The 18,975-nt window shown below is 41.7% G+C and overlaps 1 protein-coding gene across 9 annotated transcripts in view; it reads left to right on the forward strand.

The window, feature by feature from the left end:
- Window positions 1–18,975, forward strand: part of RBMS3 (RNA binding motif single stranded interacting protein 3) — a 1,589,121-nt gene that overhangs the window by 304,459 nt on the left and 1,265,687 nt on the right. For all 9 annotated transcript variants that reach the window (XM_070455283.1, XM_070455285.1, XM_070455287.1 and 6 more), the window contains exon 2: window positions 10,996–11,064. In XM_070455283.1, the coding sequence (XP_070311384.1) occupies window positions 10,996–11,064 (69 nt within the window). The remainder of the gene's footprint in view (window positions 1–10,995; window positions 11,065–18,975) is intronic.

An 18,975-nucleotide genomic window follows, 5' to 3' on the forward strand; every position in this document is an offset into this window, starting at 1 on the left:
GTTTCTGTGTCTCTGAGACACGGAGTGGCAGATGAGCCCAGGAGCTCAAGTGAATCTGTTCTTTTTTGTAAGATACAGTAAGATCAAGTTGAGTTACAGACAAAGTTGCCTGACAACAGGAAGCTTATCATTTATTTACTGAGCATCCTGTTTGCTGTTTTTAGTCTTGTGCAGGATGGGAACTGGAGGTTACCTTGTGTTCCTGTCTTTGGGGAATTAACTGTTCTCTCTCCTTGAAGAAAGTGACTGCAAGACATGTTAAATCACAGTGTGAAAATCCAGGAACTTAGATTTTTAAAAGAGCCTAAAGGGGAAAACAAATTCCTGAAACTTCTTTTTTCCATCAGTCACAAGAGTAATGTTTTCCTCCCCCTTAGCTATGACTCATAGGTTATTTAATGCTTTCTACACATTTTTGTGTGTAAGAGGGGAATAGTTTTTCTGCTAATAAGGTAAATTAGTTACCTATTGCTGTGTAACAAATTACCCCCACATTTAGCAGCTGAGTAACAAACTGGATTACCTTGTACAGTTTCTGATGGAGGGGTGTGTGATCTGACTAGCTGGGTGGGTGTGGGTCAGTCACTATTTATTTATTATGTGTTTTAAAATTGGAGTATAATTGCTTTACAATGTTGTGTTAATTTCTGTTGTCCAGCAATGTGAATCAGCTATATATATGCACATATCCCTTCCCTTTTGAGCTTCCCTCCTGTCCTGCCCACCCCCCACCCCCACATCCCAGCCCTCTGGGTCATCAGAGAGCAGGGCCAAGCTCCCTGTGCTATATAGCAGCCTCCTACTAGCTAGCTGTTCTATCCAGGGCGGTATTTATATATCAGTGCTACCACCACCAATCGTCCCACCCTCCCGTATCCCCTCACCCCAGGTATCCACACATCCATTCTCTATGTCTGTGTCTCAATTTCTTCCCTGGAACTAGGCTCATCAGTACCATCTTTCTAGATTCCATATATATGCATATATATATATGCATATATCCAGTATTTGTTTTCCTCTTTCTGACTCACTTCGCTCTGTTTGATAGACTCTGGGTTCATCCACGTCTCTACAGTCTCTCTTGAAGTTACAGTCAAGTCTTTAGCCAGGGCTGCAGCCTCTGAAGACTTGACTGGGACTGCAGGGTCGACCCTCAAGTTCACCCACATGGCTGTCTGCGACTGTTTTGACTTCTCATCGGGTGGGACTCTCCAAAGAATGGCGTGTGATCTGGCTCCTCCCTTGGGAAGTGATCCAAGAGTGAGCAAGCAGCCGGGTTAGAAGCTAAGCTAGAGGGTGACGACCCTCATCTCTTCTGTGTTCTATGTGTTAAACATACCAGCCCTGCTACGTTGTGGAGGGAGCTTCAAAATAGTGTGGCTACCAGGACCCAGGGTCATCTGAGGCCATCTGGAGCCTGGAGACCACGCTCTGGTCACTTAAAGCAGCATCTGTTGGTGAAAAAACCTCTCCATCCTCAGTCCCTGCCTCTGGCCTGGGGCTCAAAACCCAAGGACAGGGACTTGCCTATAGGAGACCGTTGTAACCTACAGGGTGCCTTTTTGTAGCTGAGAATTAAGTACCTAAAATAAATAAGATTCCTAAGATATTTTACTTCCACTTGTTGGGAAATTGTCCTCAATTTGTTCAGTAAGACATTTCACTATTTCTGCCGGAAAAGCTGTTGTACTTAGTCGTTCAATCGTGTCTAACTCTTTGCAACCCCACAGGCTATAACCACCAGGCTCCTCTGTCCATGGGGATTCTCCAGGCAAGAATACTGGAGTGGGATGCCATGCTTTCTGCAGGGGATCTTCCCAATGCAGGGACCAAGCCCAGGTCTCCCGCATTGCAAGCGGATTCTCTACCGTCTGAGCCACCAGGGAACAGTAGGTTAGCAAATGAATTTTTTACACTGTGAATGGCTCCCCCATGCAGGGCACAGATGCACACAGGTAAGGAGCAACACCTCCTCCTGCAGCCGAGTTTTGGGTTTGTTCATCTCCCTCACTCTTTGAGGGTAAGACGTGAGTCTCTCCATTCACAGTTTCAGCTCGTATTGACCGAGCGAGATAATGCTGTGTGCATGAGAGTAATAATGATGGTTAAGAAAGGAAAGCCAGGAGAAGATGGACTTCCCTGGAGGTCCAGTGGTTATGAATCTGCCTTCCAATGCAGGGGACGTGGGATTGATCCCTGGTCAGGGAGCTCGGATTCCACATGCTGCAGGCCAGCTAAGCCTGTGCGCCGCAACTGAGCCCACAGGCAGTGACCAGAGAGCCCGTCTGCCACCAAAGATCCCATGTGCCACAGCTAAGACCCAGCACAGCCAAGTAAATAAACGATCAACTGGTTTCAAAACAGACAGAAGGAAAGTGGGGGTAAAGACAAGAAGAACCCTCTTTTCCTGGTACTTGCATTCTAGTGAAGGACATGAATAATGCAGAACCAAACAAGTACATGAGCAGATAATTTCAGATCATGATCAGATCTATGAAGAAATTGTAGTGGGGAAATGGTGTAAAGAATGACAGTGTGTGGGCTTGCGTCTGATCCTTTGGGGCAGGGCCAGATTAGGAAGAAGAAAAGCATCACTGGGGAGAATCTCCTCCATCTTCGTAAGCCCTGTTGCTCATAGAGTGCTCCGCATATACTAGGTGTGCAAACAACTGCTTGTCAAGTTAAACTACATTGGTGAGTGGGGGTAGGGAGGATGAACGAACAGAAATCCTGGGAGCAACATTTTGATTTCAGGAAATCACATGGTTTTTTAAATCTTAGAAAATAATGGAATCTGCATTATTTTTACATCTACTTTCTATAAGCAAGCACAAAGACCTGGTTAGGTCTCTTTAAACCAGGCTCAGCTATTTCCCTTCCATTCCTCAAAAGTAAATAAAACTAAGAGGCAAAGCCTATTGAATACAGTTAATAAATCCATCTTTAGAGCTTAATTGTTGAGATTTTCTCTCAGTTTTTGCACTGAAGCTACCTTGTGTGTTAGTTGCTCAGTCGTGTCTGACTATTTGAGACCCCATAGACTGTAGCCCAGCTCCTTTGTCCGTGGAATTCTCCAGGCACGATCACTGGAGTGGGTTGCCATTCCCTTCTCCAGGGAATCTTCCCGACCCAGAGATTAAACTCATACCTCCTGAATTGCAGGCAGATTCTTTACTGTCTGAACCACCAGAGAAGACAGGGAGGCTAGCTTAGATTTATTTTATTTTGCATGTTTTCATGGTATGAGGGCCCAAGGAGTAGTAACTCATCCAATTTCAGGTTTCACAGCTTCAGAAGGAGGAGTTTGGAGGTGCTGGGGGTGGCCAAGGAAGACAATGACATGACTGAAAGCCTGGGTAGAGGGCACACAGAGAAATGTTAAAGAAAATCGATCATTTTAATGGAAAAAAGGATTTCAAAGGATGATTGGCACTAAGCTGAAAGGGAGAATCTGGGAGCTGCTTGCCATATGCCTTAATGATCAGAGGTTTATTGAAACTGGGAAGATATAGGTCAGCTCTTACTTAGCATCCCTTACCCAACTTAGGATTTTCTGTAGCATTAGGAATGCGCTGATGCTCCTTGACTGAGTTAGAGTCAGGCAGAGTTCTGCGATTCCATATTTGAGCCCAACACTTCCTTGTTAAAGTGAGGGTGATCAGTTTGTGATTGTGTTTATTAAGAACAAGTTGTTTAGAGACTGTCTCTTAACTATCTCACGGACACTGACTGTATGGGCATTTAGTAGATGATGACCCAGTGTAGCAGGACCTATTGGAATGTGTATTCTAGAACCTCACAACTGAAATGAGGAAACTGTGTGGCCCTTTCAATAGCAAAATTGTTAAAGAGATTTCAGAGCTTCACTTCATGCTTTTTTTTTTTCTTTTAAATCATTCTCATTATACACTGCCATATGTAAAATAGATAGCCAATGAAAACTTGCCGTATGACTCAGGGAACTCAAATTGGGGCCCTGGAATAACCTAGAGGGAAGAGAAAGAGCGGGAGGTGGGAGAGAGATTCAAGAAGGAGGGGACACATGTACACCTATGGTTAATTCATGTTGATGTATGGCAGTAATCAAACCAATATTGTAAAGCAATTATCCTTCAATTAAAAATAAATAAATTTTAAAAATGTTATTGGAACACAGCTGTAAAAAACAAAACAAAAATCAATTCTCTTTTCTTGGCTTGCCTGCTCTGTGTCCTTATTTGTCAATTGTTTCTTTTCTTTTTTTTTTTTTTTTTGGTCGCTACTTGTTAAGGCATGTCTGGGTAGAGGCTTTGCCCTTTGTATTTTACAAAGTTTCTTGCTCTGGAAGAAGGCTTTTTGAATCAGCTTTCTATACCTTGCTTATTAAATACATTACTACTGTCTAGGTTATTTGGTTTTTCGGTCCTGTTTCTTGCATGAGTCATCTTGTTGGAGCTGGAAACATTGTTTTTCCATCCACAATGAAAATCCCAGAAGTTTTGTCTGTTATCCAGAGTTCAGTCTGTCTGAGTAACCCACGTAGATTCCTGGATCCTATTTGTCAATGACTTTTTGTGTTAAGATGTTAAATTCACACGTCCAATTGGCATCTTCCAACACTATTTATTGGTTTTTCATTTTTTCATGCTTCATAGAGACTCAAAGCTTAGTTCAGGACTACTCCAGCTACTGGAAAATGTTCATGTTCCCCAGGTTCCTTGTCTTCTGGTGATGGGCAGTTAGCCTTGGAGGACAGCTGTAGGATGGAGAAACGTGGCCGTCTGGCTGGCTGGCTCTCTCGTTGCAGCATCTGGCAGCTTTCCCCAGTTATGAGCTGCCCTTGAACTTGGTCTGCGTTCCAGGTTTCTGCATAGCACTCCTTTTGCTTGGTTTAATAGAACACTGTTAAAAAGGAAGCCTCTTAGTAGCATTGTCTGATGCTTTTGTCACTAAAATGTTCTACATTCTTTTTCTCCTGAATACCTCTGTGATGTGAGTAACCTACATTCCCATGAGCCTCACCAGCCTGGGGAAGGGAGAAAGAAAAGATATAAAAAAGAGTAAATATGTGAGGCTCAATGTCTTCTGGACTTCTGACTTCAGCCTGCTTTGACAGGTCATCTAATTCTTTCAAAGTGTGCCTCACAGTATGCATTCCTGAGACTTTTCATGTGGATTAACCTGCACCCAAGACTCTCGAGTTCAAAGTGGTGTCTACCATTCTCTTTATTTCTTGCCCTAGTTACTTATGGCATATCTTCTATGAAACCGTATTAAGAAAATTCTCCATCCTAATATCTTAAAGTCTAAGGTGACAGTGGTATGCTTTTAAGAAGTTCAGGTACCACTGGGGCTCTTGAATCCTACCTTTTTTTTAATATATATGTTTATTTGGCCACACTGGTTCTCAGTTGCAGTATGCAGGGTCTTTAGTTGTGGCATGTGGGATCTAGTTCCCCGACCAGGGATCAAAGCCAGCCCCCACCTTCCCTCCCCCTACCCCAGCCCCCCATGTTAGGAGCATGGAGTCTTAGCCACTGGACCACCAGGGAAGCCCTGGATCGTACCAACTTTTATGGGTATTTGCCCTTAGAAATGTCACTTTCATCACCAGTGTCTCCATACTGGTGATAGGGTTAAGTTTGACTTAATGTTTACTGAGAACTTATTATTTGCTAGGTACAGGCATTCCTGGTTAGGTAAGTAAATAAGACCTAGCCTAAGCTTACTCCCCATGCCCATCCCTTTAACCTTGTGGGATGTACAACCTATAAGAGAAAGCTGCATTTAAATACTTATTCATTCATTTGACTGCACTGGATCTTAGTTGAGGCATGTGGGATCTAGTTCCCTGACCTGGAATTGAACCCAGGTCCCTTGCCTTGGAGCATGAAGTCTTAGCCACTGGACAACCAGGGAAGAGAAAGCTGCATTGAGAAGGCAATTACAAGATACAGTGATGAGAGTTTTGATAAGGAGTAGGTCAGAGACATATCCAAAGGGCAGAGTCTATTCTTGGTATTTAGGAAAGGCTTTCCAAGGGCAGGGAGTGTGGGGTGGAAGTGGATATCCAAACTGAAACCCTTGCCTGCCCATTTAATTCAGTGTTCGGTGGTTCAAAGTTTAATCCATATCTGTAGATTTAAAATTAGATTCTTTTCCCCCAAACGTCTGCCCACCATTTCCAGAAATATTTCTCTGGAGTCTGAGAGTTCGTTTTATCTGTTGAGAAAAAACTGCTCAATAATATCCTTGGGTCTTCTTGCCTCCACTGTTTATAATTCTTGTCTTTCAGTGGATGCCTGCAGCAGGAGAAGGGAATGCTAGGATTATTCTGCATTCTTTTTTTTGCTAGTAAAATCTAATGTGAATCCATTGAAGAGCCTCTTAAAAATGCAAATTGCTGGGTCCCACTCTCAGAGACTTGTGAATTCCTTGGATCAGAGAATTTGCTTTGAAACCAACAAGCTTCTTTATTCTAATCTGGGACTGCCCTTTGATTAACCACTGGTTGCTCGGGCGCTAACTGGAGCAGGATAAGGGGATGAACAGTTAGTTATCTGGTTTGTCAGGTGAGTTTATTTTCGTCTAAGCTGAAATCCAGACCACACATTATGGCTGCTTTATTTAAAAGCACATGAAGGAAACCCAACCAGATTTCATGTTTTTTGCTATGAGACTGATTTTCAACTACAGCCACATCCATCGGAAGCTATTTGGTGATTATGAATGTCATTATGATTTTTATTTTTTCTTTTTTGGTCTGTGCTGAGTGCTCAGGCTTGTCTAGTTGTGGCAAGCAGGCTGAGTTTCTCCGAGGCATGTGCAATATTAAGTTTCCTGACTAGGGATCAAAACCCACACCCACTGCACTGGAAGACAGATTCTTTACCCCTGGACCATCAGGGAAGTCCCGAATGTTGTTATGACTTTTAAATTTGTACCTAATGTTGCCCAGGTGCTTTGTTGCCTCTCTTGCCGTTTACATTTATTCTGAGCATCTTAGCACCGGAAGGACAGGAAGCAATTAAAACACAAGACCGCAATTATCAATATGAAGTTAATCATACTCGTGTCAGTACTGATGTGTGGTGTGACCTTTAGAGAAAAGCATAGTGTGGGCGTGGAAGTACTGTGATACCTACCCAGAGGAGGCAGAAGTCCATCTCATACTGCATTCAACTTCACAAGTGCCCACCTTCTGCCCTTACTGCTTCAAGCTTCCCTGAGAATCTGAGTCATATGCTGCAGGCCTTTTCTTTAAAATATATTTTGAATGTCAGTGCTTATAGTTTGACTTTGATTATCACAATTTAGATTTTATTTGTGAAAACTGAAGATTTCAAGAAGATAAGAGATAAGTGCTGACAAAAATGTAGAGAAAAGGAAATCTTCCTACATTATTGGTAGGAAGATCAATGGGGGTAGCTACTACGGAGTTACTTAAAAGAGTAAAGCTAGAACCACTGTATGATCCAGCAATCCCACTGCTGGGTGTGTACACAAAGAGAATGAAAACAGGATATTGACTAGATGTCTGTGCTCTCAAGCTTAAGGCATATTTATTCACAAGAGCCAAGATATGGAAGCAGCCTCGTAAGTGTTCATCAACACTTATGATGTGAAAGGTGTATCCACAACAGAATACTATTCAGCCATAGGAAAGGAAATCCTGCCATTTGTGACAACATGGTTGGACTTGGAAAACATTATACTAAGTGAAATAAGTCAGAAAAAGAAAGACAAATACTGTCTGATATCACTTATACATGGAAATCTGCAAAAGTTAAGATAGGGACTCCCTGGGTTTCCAGTGGCTAGGACTTTGTGCTCCCAATGTAGGGGGCCAGGTTCAATCCCTGATTGGGGAACTAGATCCCACATGCAGCAGCTCGAAGTTCACATGCCACAACTAAAAATCCTGCATGTTGCAATAAGGATCAAAGATCCGCCGTGCTGCAGCTGGGACCTGGTACAGCCAAATAAATAAATACTTTAAAAAGTCAAGATAATAATAACAGAGAGTAGAATGGTGGTTAGCAAGAGCTGGGGGGAGGAAGGCATTGTTTAAGGATACAAACTTGCAACTAGTGGATAAATAAGTTTCAGATATCTAATGCACAGCATAGTGATCACAGTCAATAACACTCTGTAATAAACTTCAAAGTTGCTCACAGAATAGATCTTAATTGTTCCAACCACAAAAAAGAAATGGTAACTGTGTGATCTGACAGAGGTGTTACACTACAGTTGTCATCATATTGCAGTATATAAATGTATCAAATCAACTTGCAATAGACCTTAAACTTACACAATGTCAGTTATATCTCAATCAAAAAATTCAAATATCAATTTTTTGATAATAAATATAAATTCATTGTTACAATCTTAGAAACCCGTATTGTGACTTTAAACAATGATGAGTTGCATTCTCAAGATATGATGCCTCCAAAATTAGTCTCATGGTGAATTCTAAAATCTATCATTTAAAGAGACATAAAGGGACTTCACTGAAGCCCAAATTGTTGGGCTGGAAAACGAGCTGACAGCCTGTTCCTAAAATTGTAGAGAAGACAGACTCTGTTAAACTATCCAGGCAAAAGTTATTTTAGATTATGAACCTTATCTATTTAGCTGAGATTTAAGAAGTTTAAGCACATAGTATTGAAAGGAATCAGATCTTTTCATGGAAAGTCAGTGATGCCACTATAATAAGTAATCTTTTATATACTCTAAATGTGAATATATTAGAATCATTGAATTGAGTGGATTTGGGGCTAGGTGGGAAGGCAGCATGGAGACCTTATTTCACAGTTGGGAAAGTGAGCATCAGAGAATGCACATGGTCCTTCAGTGATAAGATCATTCCTGTTACTTCTCCCTGAGGAAATATAATGAAGCTTTTGGTTTAACTTCTAGCTCCTCCTTGAGGTTCTCCCTCCATCTAAGTTGAAAACAGAGATGCTTTTCTCACACTTGCTCCTGGGTCTGCTCTCATGAATCTCAGCGGGCCAGGAGAGACTGGAAGGGCCTGAGAACTGGTCCCAGCCGTGCGCCCACAGAGAGGCAGATGCAGAGGGAAGCTGATCAGAGCAGGCAGGACACAGCAGCATCCAGCACTCCAGGCTCACTGATGCAGAGAGGCAGGGAAGCTGTCATAATCAGCAGAGATTGGCCCAGAACCACACAGCGGTCCTGAAAAGCAGATGGCATACAGAAATGGGGGAAGCAGGAGTTGGCCATACTATATTGATCTATTGATCATTTTTCAAGTGTATCAATCACTTCCACATCTTCATGCCTCTGTCTATATGTTCTCTCTGCCTGAAACATCCACAAACTTCTGAAGAATTAAAATCTTGTAATTTGACTCTTCATCTAGTAGATGAAGCTAGTAGAGCATTGCATTACACCTTGCAGTTAGCAGACAAACATGATCATTGTCAGTAACACAAGGAATGTTTAGGCAAAAGTAGTACCCAGAATGAAGAAAACGCAATCCACTCCAGTATCCTGGTCTGGACAGTTCTATGGACAGAGGAGCCTGGAGGGCTGCAGTCCGTTGGGTCACAAAGAAGACCACGGCCGAGCGACCGAGCGCAGCACAGTAGCCGTAAGTCATGGTCAGCTGCTTAACAAGCTCAAAGATAGCAGCTCAGCCTTTTCTTCTTGGTTAGAAAATGGTTGCTGCAGCTCCTGTGTAGCCTATCTGCATGGAGAGAGAAAGAAGAGTGATGGGGAAAGTATAAGCTTTATATTTCTCCTTTTGTCAGAAAAGCACAGGGTTTCCCCGAACTCCCATATCACCCCCTGCCCACAGCAGAATCATGGTCACGTCTCATGGGCCAGTATTGATGAGGAGAAGTACTCAGAGCGAGCATGTAGCTTTTCTAACCTCCATGGTAGAAGTAAGCAAAGGAAGTGGTGATGAGAATGGTTTTGGGGTGAGTTCCTCTGTGGTGAGCTTGAGTCATTTTTGCAAGCCCAGGTTGACCAGCAATGGTGTGGTCGTCTTGTAAGATGCAGGGTCTTTTTATAACAAGCATGGCTGAATTGAGAGAGTAGGATTGTCGTAAATACACTGGCATGTGGGAAGCTGCTCTATAGCACAGGGGACTCAGCTCAGTGCCCTGTGATGATCGACAGGGGTGGGATGCAGGCTGTGAGGGCAGCTCAGGAGGGAGGCGGTATGTGTATACATATAGCCGACTCGCATTGTTCTATAGCAGAAATTAACAGCATTGCAAAGCAATTATCTTCCAATAAATTTTTTTTAATTTAAAAAAGAATAACCAACTTCAAACAGAAACATATAGCAAAGTCTTATTTTCTGTTTGTTGAATGGGTGCCTTATATTTTCTAGTTCTTTACTATACAAAGTGCTTCACAACTATTATCATATGTGACCCTCACAGGAAGCCTGTGGCATAAACATGGCTATTCTGGGTCCATAGGAGAGAAAGTCGAGACAGAGAGCAGGTGGGTAACTTGTACCAAGTTAAACAACTGGTACGACCTGAGACGTGCTCCAGATATCTTGATTTTAATGTCCATATAATTATACTTGTTGAGGAGACTATGTTTTAGAAGAAATGGAACAGATTTAGTTCAGATAGAGTCTTTGTTGTTCCATCACTCAGTTGTGTCCGACTCTTTGTGACCCCACGGACTGCAGCACGCCAGGCTTCTCTGTCCTTCACCATCTCCCGGAATTTGCTCAAACTCATGTTGATGATGCCATCCAACCATTGCATCCCCTGTCACTCCATTATGGTCCTGCCTTCCCTTTTCCCCAGCATCAGTATCTATTCCAAAGAGGCAGCTCTTCACATCACGTGGCCAAAGTATTGGAGCTTCAGTTTCAGCGTCAGTCTTTCCAATGAATATTCAGGATAGACTCTAAGACATGCTAATTTTGGAAACTGTGGACACTGAATAAACCACTCATTTAAAGAAATATAAAGTGTATTCAGTCTGTGTGACAGTGTGACGTCTTTTTTCTCTTTCCCTTTTTAGAGACCCGCAGCCAGCAAGCCGTCCAGTGCCCCTTCCTATAGCAGATGGTCCAGCTCACAGCCGCATCAGGTAAGATGCTCTTGCTAAGAGCCTTTACATACTGGTTTCCCTGGAGGTGTGCTCACACTTAGAGTTGTGCTGTCTCTGGGCAAGGTGGATGGTGTCAGACTGTGTCCCAGCGCATGTTGCAGGTGACTTCCTTGAACAAAGGCTGTGTGGTTCCTCACTGGCGACTTTTCTAGACTTCAAGTTTTGGGTCAGGGCTCTGACAGTGACAGAAAAACATTGCAAAGCTCTTCTCTTTGGAAGCTGATGAAATCAATCTAGGAACCATTGGAAGTGAATTGTGCCTTTTTTCTTCAACCCAAGATTTATCCTGTCTGCCCTTTTATTCCAGGAAATTGGGTACACACCCTGTGTGTGTACCTGGACCCAGGACTCTGAGCTTGTACCTTAATATATCAAAGGATGCATTAATATCACAAAGAATCACTTTGTTGTATTTTTTTGCCTAGTTACTCAGGGCGATAACCAACCTCTCTTCAGGCCCAGCAGTACTGAGCATCATTTAACCTCTCTGGGGCAATGAAGCCAGCAGGTGCTGCCGTGTCCCTGTGTGTAAGCAAAGCAGGACCTTTGCTGTCGGTGACACCCTGTGACCACATGGGCTTCTTTCTGAAGCTGCTCTGAGCAGGACTTGCATTTCAATTACCTATTAGTAAAGAAGCCAAAGAGAAATAAACCCCTACTTGTCTTTTACTTTATTGATCAGAATTCTCTGTTGGACTTTTCAGGTCTCTTGGGTTTGCTGCAGTGATTATACGAGGGGCATGTTATCAATGGTTTATATTCATGCTGCCCCATCCCACCGCATTTTGTTAATTTTCTGTAGAAATTTAGTACTGGTGATCATCTAATCCAGCATCAGCATAGTGGGAGAACTCTTTATGTCTTTTTCTTTCCATCTTTTGCTTTCTTTGCAATTACAGATTGATGTTTGTCAATAAAATTATTAAATTTAATAAGAGAAAAATGAAATATTCTATTAGGCCGTCTTTTATCACCATGCCATTTTTATATTAAACTAGTTGTGGAAAGAAAAATGGTAAGGTGCTGGCTCCACCCTCATGGGCATCATGGGTGGATGAGATCTTTTCTGGTCAATTTGGAGGATATATTGCTTCGTGAATGTGGCTCAGAGAGAGGGGCTAAGGGACCAGTAGGGCAGCTGCTTTGAGCGCTCAGGGGTCCTTTACCGCCCACTTGGTGGGTGAGACCTGAGCATGCACACTGGGTCAGGAATTGGGTTTTGTGGTTTCTGTCCTACACTTTAGTGAGACCGACTGAGCTGAGCAAGTCAGCACTTAACGTTTCTGCGCTCACCCTCAGGATGGAGAGCTGGTCTAACCTAATTTTCACAGCCTAGGGGAAGGGGGACCCAGGGATGACATTGACCAAGCTTGTACACATTTAGTTGGTCCAGGATTCTGTATTTTCCCCTGCAGAGCTCATTCAGTTTTACACGTCAATATGATCCTTTTGGGAACCTCCCTTTGAGATAAGGTAGTGTTGTCCATCTGTGATTCTGTACAAGATCTGAACACTTTTCAGAGGCTGCAACAAAATGAGAAAAGTGAAGACAGGGCAGTCAGGAAAGGACTTCCTTCTGAAAATACATGGCTTAAGTGTTTTTGCTATCACCATATCCTTATTTTATAAAATTAGGAAATTGCTAGATGGTATTTGTGTAAGTTATAAAATCTTGGGAAAATTAAAGTTATGACCATCCTGCACTCATTTCCCTATGTTTTTTTACTTGAATTCTTTGAGAGCTATAAAATCCAAGAATAGATTAACAACTAAAAATGGGTTTCCTTTGACCCTCTTGCATGCGGAAAGAGGTCTGATTATGTGGGGAGACTTCCAGTATTTTTTTTTTCCATTTATTTTTATTAGTTGGAGGCCACTTACTTTACAATATTGTAGTGGTTTTTGCCATACATTGACTTCCAATATTAATGGTGCCTTTTTAATGGGGGAGCATAACCCAACCTTATTTCCACATGATACTCGAAATAACTAATGTTGCTGTCATCTCTTTTGAGTTGAGGGTTCCCTTTAACTTTAAGTGGCAGGAGTGGTCTGTTGTTCTCTATTTCATAGGTGTCCTTGGGGACTGATTGTTGTGCTGGTCATCTGATAATTTGCTTTCAAATCTACTTCATGCCCTTGCCTTCATATCTCTTCTCCCAGGCTCCCTTGCTAACTAACTGCTATATAGGTTCTCCCAGTGGCAGGCATTGTTGGTGAACTAGAAAGGGACAGGATTTGTGTTTGCTTCAGGCAGTTTCTTTCCATGTCTGAGCCCTTGTGTGGATTTGACTCCCATTTTTGCTTCAGATACAGCCCCCATCCTCCCCAGCCCTAGAGGGGAAGCAGCCCTGGTTTATTTGTTTTGCTTTAGTTCTACCAACACCCTTATAACTTGTGCGCTCTGTTTAAATACCTTCTATTGGACTGCCCGGTTCGAGTCCTGATTTCCAGCAGTTTTCCTGACTGTTTTCTGACAGATACACCGACATGTCATGACCCATCTCATTCTTCTGTTTCTCTAACAGCCACATTTCATTTTAGAAATATTATGTGAATATTTACAGGATCACCCACCTAGCAGCTGCTGACAGCTGTGGGATTTATTCTCACAGTTGGCCTGGTGGGTGGTAATCCTTTTACATCCATAGCCCACTCAAGATAATTACCTCTCTTCTTTGTTACTCATCCTCTAATCCTTTCCCTTTCAATCTGTGTTTATTACAAAAACCTTTGTCTTTTCTGGTTGCAATATAATAAGCTTATTGGCTTCTGTCTTTGAAAGTCCCTCCACCAGTTCTCAGCCTGATGTAGAGGATACAGTTGCAGCTCACTCCTGCATTCCAGCCTTGTATCTTTCTCTGATGTTTGGTGTCAGCAGAACTTTCAGAAAAAATACTGACTCATGTATTTTTATTAATACTTGCTATGAATCCAATGGATCATTTCCTATTTGTTTTCAACACACTATTTGCAAACCTGAGATAGACTCACACACAGATACAGTAGTGGGTAAATCAGCACACACGATAGACACCTACTCATTTGAAAATTAATATCATCACCTTTCCTTCGTAATTGTTATCATCACACTTAACATTTATTGAGCACTCACTATGTGGTGTCTACTAATTTATTTACATGTACTCTTTCATTAAGCCTTTCACTGTCTCTAGGATAGAATGCAGTATTTTACAAATGAGGGGACTGACAGCCTGAAACTTTAATTAACTTATACAGTAGCATAGGGCTAGTTTCATCAGATTCCAGCACTGTAGGCTTTTAACTGGTGGACAATACTATTTCTAATGTATTTAAACTAATTTAAGGCAACTGAAAAGCATTTTAGCAAATAGTTTCATTTTAAACTGAGCAGAACACAACTTTTTGGCCTCTAGGTACTATTTCTCCTCTGAAATGATTTTGCATGGTTAAGGTTTTTTTGTTGTTGTTGTTGAAATAGGGTCTTATATCCACTATTTGCAAATAGGCAACTTCTAAAGCATAGACTATAAAATATTTATTATTTTAGTTAAAAATGCACCATTTCATCTTGCATTTGGAATAATCTGAAAACATATTTGTAAGAAGGAAGTAAATTCTCCCATTGCTTTGCAGTTTGTAAGGAACACACATAAAGTTTTACATGCTTTGAGAATATCTAGCAAATAAAAATCATTGTATATTGCACTTTGAATAAAGGAAACAGACAAATGAGAATGGTGACTTCTTCAAATCTGGAATACGAAGTGATAAACTGCAAGTGTGATCATTTTTTACATGTATATTATGAACTTCTCTTTAGAAAAATTTCAACCCTCCCGTTTAATTTTCCCTCTCACATTCAGAACATTTCTTCTAAATATGAAACAGCTATCCTCCTATGATTTAGAAATAGAAAGCTTTTTTCTTTGGGTAATTGTCACAAATCCAAGCATTCTGTCTTAAAAAGCGTCAGTGTAAAGTTTTGGGCAGAACGATGAATTGATGACTCTGTAGCCCTTTTGTTAGTATTCTGTGTTTGTGGTTTTCATCCTGTCTGCCCTCTGATGGATAAGGATAAGAGGCTTAAGGAAGCTTCCTGATGGGAGAGATTGACTGTGGGGGAAACTGGGTCTTGTTCTGATGGGCTGGGATATGCTCAGTTCAGTTCAGTCACTCAGTCCTGTCTGACTCTTTGTGACCCCATGGACTGCCGCAAGACAGCATTCCCTGTCCATCACCAATTCCCGGAACTTGCTCAGACTCACGTTCCTTGAGTCAGTGATGCCATCCAACCATCTTATCCTCTGTCGTCTCCCTCTCCTCCTGCCTTCAATCTTTCCCAGCATCAGGGTCTTTTCCAGTGAGTTAGTTCTTCGCATGAGGTGGCCAAAGTAGTGGAGTTTCAGCTTCAGCATCAGTCCTTTCAATGAATATTCAGGACTGGTTTCCTTTAGGATTGACTGGTTTGATCTCCTTGCAGTACAAGGGACTTTCAAGAGTCTTCTCCAACACCACAGTTCAAAAGCATCAATTCTTTGGTGCTCAGCTTTATTTATTGTCCCAACTCTCACATCCATACATAACTGCTGGAAAAACTGCTTTGACTAGATAGACCTTTGTGAGCAAAGTAATGTCTCTGCATTTTAATATGCTGTATAGGTTGGTCATAGCGTTTTCCAAGAAGTAAGCGTTTTTGAATTTCATGGCTGCAGTCACCATCTGCAGTGATTTCAGAGCCCCCAAAATACAGTCTCTCTCTGTTTCCATTGTTTCCCCCATCTATTTCCCATGACGTGATGGGACTGGATGCCATGATATTAATTTTTTGAATGTTGAGTTTTAAGCCAGGTTTTTCACACTTCTCTTTCACTTTCATCAAGAAGCTCTTTAGTTCCTCGTCACTTTCTGCCTTAAGGATGGTGTCATCTGCGTATCTGAGGTTATTGATATTTCTCCCAGAAATCTTGATTCCAGCTTGTGCTTCCTCCAGCCCAGCGTTTCCCATGATGTGCTCTGCATATAAGGTAAATAAGCAGGGTGACAAGATACAGCCTTGATGTACTCCTTTCCCAATTTGGAACCAGTCTGTTGTTCCATGTCCAGCTCTAACTGTTGCTTCCTGACCTGTATACAGATTTCTCAGGAGGCAGGTAAGGTGGTCTGATATTCCCATCTCTTGAAGAATTTTTCATAATTCGTTGTGATCCACAGTCAAATGTTTGGCATAATCAATAAAGCAGAAGTAGATATTGTTCTGGAATTCTTTTGCTTTTTTGATGATCCAGTGGATGTTGGAAATTTTATTTCTGCTTCCTCTGCATTTTCTAAATCCAAATTGAACTTCTGGAAGTTCACAGTTTCCTGTATGTTGAAGCCTGGCTTGAAGAATTTTGAGCATTACTTTGCTAGCATGTGAAATGAGTGCAACTGTGTGGTAGTCTGAGCATTCTTTGGCATTGCCTTTCTTTGAAATTGGAATGAAAAGCGACCTTTTCCAGTCCTGTGACCACTGCTGAGTTTTCTAAGTTTGCTAGCATATTGAGTACAGCACCTTAACAGCATCATCTTTTAGAACTTGAAGTAAGTCAACTGGAATTCCATCACCTTCGCTAGTTTTGTTTGTGGTGATGCTTCCTAAGGTCCACTTGACTTCATATTCCAGGATGTCTGGCTCTAGGTGAGTGATCATACCATCGTGGTTATCTGGGTCATGGAGACCTTTTTAGTACAGTTCTTCTATGTATTCTTTCCACCTTTTCTTAACATCTTCTGCTTCTGTCAAGTCCATACCATTTCTGTTCATATTGTGCCCACCTTTGCATGAAATGTTCCCTTGGTACCTCTAATTTTCTTGAAGAGATCTCTAGTCATCCCCATTCTATTGTTTTCCTCTATTTCTTGGCATTGATCACTGAGGAATGCTTTCTTATCTCTCCTTGCTGCTCTTTGGAATTCTGCATTCAAATGGGTATGTCTTTTCTTTTCTCCTATGCCTTTAGCTTCTCTTCATTTCTCAGCTATTTGTAAATCTTCCTCAGACAACAATTTTGCCTTTTTGTATTTCTTTTCTTGGGGATGGTCTTGATCCCTGCCTCTTGTACATTGTCATGAGCCTCCATCCATAGTTCTTCAGGCACTCTGTCAGATCTAATCCCTTGAAGCTATTTGTCACTTTCACTGTATAATCATAAGGGATTTGATTTAGGTCATGCCTGAATGGTCTAGTGGTTTTCCCTACTTTCTTCAATTTAAGTCTGACTTTGGCAATAAGGAGTTCATGATCTGAGCCACAGTCAGCTCCTAGTCTTGTTTTTGCTGACTGTATAGAGCTTCTTCATCTTTGGCTGCAAAGAATATAACCAATCTATTTTCAGTATTGACCATCTGGTGATGTCCATTTGTAGAGTCTTCTCTTGTGTTGTTGGAAGAGGGTGTTTGCTATGACCAGTGCATTCTCTTGGCAAAATTCTGTTAGCCTTTGCCCTGCTTCATTTTGTACTCCAAGGCCAAATTTGCCTGTTACTCCACGTGTCTATTGACTTCCTACTTTTGTCTTCCAGTCCCCTATGTTGAAAAAGACATCTTTTTGGGGTGTTAGTTCTAGAAGATCTTATAGGTCTTCATAGAACTGTTCAACTTCAGCTTCTTCAGCATTACTGGTTGGGGCATTGACTTGGATTACTGTGATATTGAATGGTTTACCTTGGAAACGAGCAGAGATCATTCTGTCATTTTTGAGATTGCATCCAAGTACTGTATTTCATAGTCTTTTATTGACTATGAGGACTCCTCCATTTCTTCTAAGGGATTCTTGCCCACAGTAGTAGATATAATGGTCATCTGAATTACATTTGCACTCATTCCAGTCCATTTTAATTCACTGATTCCTAAAATGTCAATGTTCACTCTTGCCATCTCCTGTTTGACCACTTCCAATTTACCTTGATTCATGATCCTAATAATCCAGGTTCCTATGAAGTTTTGCTGTTTACATAATTGGACTTTACTTCCATCACGAGTCACATCCACAACTGGGTGTTGTTTTTTGCTTTGGTTCCATCTCTTTATTCTTTCTGAAGTTATTTCTCCACTTCTCTCCAGTAGCTTATTGGGCACCTACCGACCTGGGGTGTTCATCTTTCAGTGTCGTATGTTTTTGCCTTTTCATACTGTTCATGGGGTCTTCAAGGTAAGAATACTGAAGTGTTTTCCCATTCCCTTCTCCAGTGGATGGGCCATATTTTGGCAGAACTCTTCACCATGACCTGTCCATCTTGGGTGGCCCTACATGGCATTCTTCATAGTTCCATTGAGTTAGACAATGCGTGGTCCATGTGATCAGTTTCATTAGTTTTCTGTGATTGTGGTTTTCATTCTGTCTGCCCTCTGATGGATAAGGATAAGAGGCTTATGGAAGCTTCCTGATGGGAGAGACTGACTGTGGGGAAAACTGGGTCTTGTTCTGATGGGCAGGGCCAAGCTCAGTAAATCTTTAATCCAATTTTCTGTTGATGGTCGGGGCTGTGTTCCATCCCTGTTGTTTGACCTGAGACCAAACTATGGTGGGAGTAATGAAGATAATGGAGACCTCCTTCACTAGACCATTCAAGTATAACCTAAATCAAATTCCTTAGGATTATACAGTGGAAGTGACAGATAGATTCAAGGGATTAGAGCTAATAGAAAGAGTACCTGAAGAACTATGGACAGAGGTTCATGACATTGTACAGGAGGCGGGGATCTAGACCATCCCCAAGGAGAAGAAATGCAAAAAGGCAAAATAGTTGTCTGAGAAGGCCTTACAAATAGCTGAGAAAAGAACAGAAGCTAAAGGCAAAGGAGGAGAGAAAAGATATACCCATTTAAATGCAGTGTTCCAAAGAATAGGAAGAAAAGGTAAGAAAG

This window comes from Odocoileus virginianus, chromosome 26 (genome assembly GCF_023699985.2).
Source record: "Odocoileus virginianus isolate 20LAN1187 ecotype Illinois chromosome 26, Ovbor_1.2, whole genome shotgun sequence".
In the NCBI taxonomy this organism is placed as follows: Eukaryota; Metazoa; Chordata; class Mammalia; order Artiodactyla; family Cervidae; genus Odocoileus; species Odocoileus virginianus.